The sequence below is a fragment of the Eupeodes corollae genome, chromosome 1 (assembly GCF_945859685.1).
Source record: "Eupeodes corollae chromosome 1, idEupCoro1.1, whole genome shotgun sequence".
NCBI classification, from domain to species: Eukaryota; Metazoa; Arthropoda; class Insecta; order Diptera; family Syrphidae; genus Eupeodes; species Eupeodes corollae.
In genome coordinates, this window is record NC_079147.1 from 114,524,407 (window position 1) to 114,527,841 (window position 3,435).

A 3,435-nucleotide genomic window follows, 5' to 3' on the forward strand; every position below is an offset into this window, starting at 1 on the left:
TTGAAAGTCTGAATCGTAAAATTCTATATTTTTCCTTGGTTTCGTGATACCATTGAATTTTTATAAGATTACGTGATTATCTATATCGAGTTCGTAATCCATTTACGAACCATTTATAAGTCCAATTCACTTCTCATTGTATCTAGGTACAACTTCTATTGACCGACAAAACAATACTTCATAAATCAACAATTTTAGATATTAAAAATTGAAAAATATCTAATCAATGTAAAAGCCAATCGATCAATTATAAAAGACAAATTTCCAGGTGTTATTCTAAAATATGAGGTTGCTTTTAATTGTCACGGTTCTTTGTTTGTTGTTCAACGCTATTCCCGGAAAAAGGGTGAGAAGTCAAAGCGATGGACATCAGTCGATAAACAATTCATCACTTCGACTTGAGAATCGCATTGTTGGAGGGGAGGTAGTCCCTGATGGATTTGCTCCTTATCATGTGTCCCTGCAAACTATCATTGGCAGTCATTTTTGTTCTGGAACTATAATTAATGACAGATGGATCCTAACGGCTGGTCATTGTGTAATGGGATGGAATCCTTCAAACTTCCTCATATCCTCAGGTTCTAATGATCTATGGGAACCAGAAGCATATTATTATCCGGAAAAAGTTTTCATTCATTGCAATTACGACAAACCTTTGTATCATAATGATATTGCACTCGTGCGATTGGAGACTAAAATTGAATTCGACGCTAAAACGCAACCAATTGACATAGCCACAGAGCTTCTTCCAAAGGGCAGTAAGGCCCTGATAACTGGCTGGGGTAAATCAGAATTAACCGGCGACTATTCTCAGGACCTTAGAAAACTTGATGTAGACTACATCGAGTATAGAAAGTGCAAGGAAATGTACAAGGGGGACAATGGAGTCGATGTTGGTCATATTTGTTCCTTATCCGCGAATACCGAGACTGGGGTATGTCATGGTGACTCTGGAGCACCCTTGGTGAGTGATGGAAAATTGGTGGGAATTGTAAATTGGGGAGAACCATGTGCTAAAGGCTTGCCTGATGTACACGCTAGTGTGTCATTTTATCACAACTGGATAAATACAACGATGAGTGGATGCAAAGAAAATCTATTTGTGTAAACCAACTTTTATTTAAATATTTATTTTTTTATTATATACATATATGTTTAGGATGTCAAAACACGTCAATATATTATTAATAATTTGTTTGCATAAATACGTTACAGTAATTGAACTTTGTTTTATTTAAATATACAATGCAAAAAAATGCGCGAAAGGAAATTCTTTAGTTAGGTCTGCCTATTTACTGGATTTAAGTTTCAAATTTGTATACCTATAAGGATTTTAGAAGGAATCTGTCAGTGAACAGATCAAAAACTTTTCAACACCGGACTCAATATAAATACATACACCCAAGGATTTATTAATACAAAAAACAACACGGGCGTGTATTAGGACAATTTGGAAAGATTTAACAGGAGATACCGTTGCACATTGGTCTTAAAATGTTGGGGAGGCAAAAACAGAGTTGGGTAAGGAATTTGATAGTACGTTCAAATTTGAGCGCAATGGTAAACGGATAAGCATTCCTGAAAGTACGACCATTACGGCTAAATTGTTTAAGGGGGAAGTCGACATAAAATTATTTACAAATATGTATGTCGTTAAAATAACTAAAGCCATGAAATATTGCGACAGTATTGGAGTGAGGTAAATGTTTCAGTTATAATTCTCTCTCCCTTCATTTTCAAAGCAGTTTTTATACTTAAACCTACTTTAGGAGCCATAATCAAGTTTTGGAAGTGTTTAGGCTTTGTAAATTACTTCAAATTTTTTGCACCATCGGAGAAATCCTAGCAGAATTTTAGGTAATATCGAATATGTGATCATTCTATAAGAAATGATTTGTGATACACAAACCGAGTTATGAAAGTTGATTCATTTCCTAGATGTAACTCATCGATAGACCCTTTAACGACATTGGACATCATTGAGTTTTTGAAGCATTTAATTCTACACGGTTAACTCCCCATTGACACTGCTGTTGGGATTGAAATTTAATAAACTTAACATGTGCTGCCGTTGAAGTTCCACATCCGAAGGACAAGGATGTAAATCTAGAAACGAATATGAAAAGCTGAGGGCACTGTATGTCGTCATCGAAGTGGCAAATAAGAGAACGTTTATAAATATAAGGATGGATGGGCGTAATTTTTTTGAAGAGTTGTTCGTCGTAAGTTTTTTTATATTTAATATACCCATTTCCAAAAAGGCGAAAACTCCTTCCCTCTAATTATCGATCAATTGCACTTACGTGCCTTCTCTCAAAGATCATTGAAACGCCAATTCATATAAGCTTAATAAATATGTATCTCGAGGATCGAAAGTTTCTTAATGACCGGCATTACGATCATCGCAGCAATAGTTAGACTAGTTTGGTACACCAAACAGTGGAGCAAATCCTTACATATTTGTAGAAAAAGCAATATTATTGCACTTCATATTTCAAAAGCATTTGATAGGGTTTAATTTTATTTCGAGCCTTCGATTTTCATAAATCCCTCCATCATTTTCGGTATGGCAGGCTTGTAATTGATTGATATGTTTGAAATGTTTAACTTATCAAATATTAATATGAATGATAAATTTGCACATCGGTTGGCTATCTTACAGTTGTGGTTTTTTAGAGGCATAGAACTCTAAATTGTGACAATGAAATATAACAATATATCAACAATTAATATTAAAAATACATAGAAACAAACTAAGATAAAGCAAGATTACATTACATTACGTACTACTTAGCACATTAATGTACAGAGTAGAGACACAGCACCTTGAGCGACTATAAAAGGTGATAACAACACAAGATATTAATACAAGACAGAAAGACAGAGGAAAAAGAACAACAGAAAGAAAGAACACATGACAACAGCACGCGATAGGTTTCGAGACGGTCCCACATCTGTCTACTAACCACGCTCACTGATGCTTTATTCCGGTGATCGATGGCAACCGAAGCTTTATCAGTGACTAGGCCGTGCCCGTAAGATTACAATTACTAAAAATTGAAATATAAAATTATTGTTGGCGTAAAAGTGGTTAAGATACAAATTGGTTCATCGATGGATTAAAGTTCTATTAAATTGAATTATTCAGCTTTTTAATGCTATCACAAAATTTTTCAACATTCGGTCTTGCATGTAAGTCGGCTAAAGAATAGTAACAAGGAAGATTAGGCATCTTTTAAAGCAATTTATTGTGAGATATCTGCAGTTTTTTGATATGATTGTCAACACATTTCCCCCATAAATACAAACCATACAAATAAATTGCCTGAAAAACCGCTTTATAAGTTATAATTTTATTATCGTTACTAAGACCTGACTTCCTATTAATAAAGGGATAGAGTAGTTTTATCGCAATACTGACGTTCTTTAACCTTT

The 3,435-nt window shown here is 34.4% G+C and overlaps 1 protein-coding gene across 1 annotated transcript; it reads left to right on the forward strand.

Moving 5' to 3' along the window:
• The first annotated feature begins 229 nt into the window (after positions 1-229).
• LOC129940617 (chymotrypsin-2-like) lies at positions 230-1,214 on the forward strand. Its single transcript, XM_056049007.1, has one exon. It carries the CDS (start codon positions 284-286, stop codon positions 1,106-1,108), a length of 825 nt encoding a protein of 274 aa, XP_055904982.1. The 5' UTR covers positions 230-283; the 3' UTR covers positions 1,109-1,214.
• Positions 1,215-3,435: the final 2,221 nt, after the last annotated feature.

Coding starts and splice junctions, on each gene's coding strand:
- LOC129940617 (XM_056049007.1), top strand. CDS start 284: ATGAGGTTGCTTTTAATTGTCACGGTTCTTTGTTTGTTGTTCAACGCT.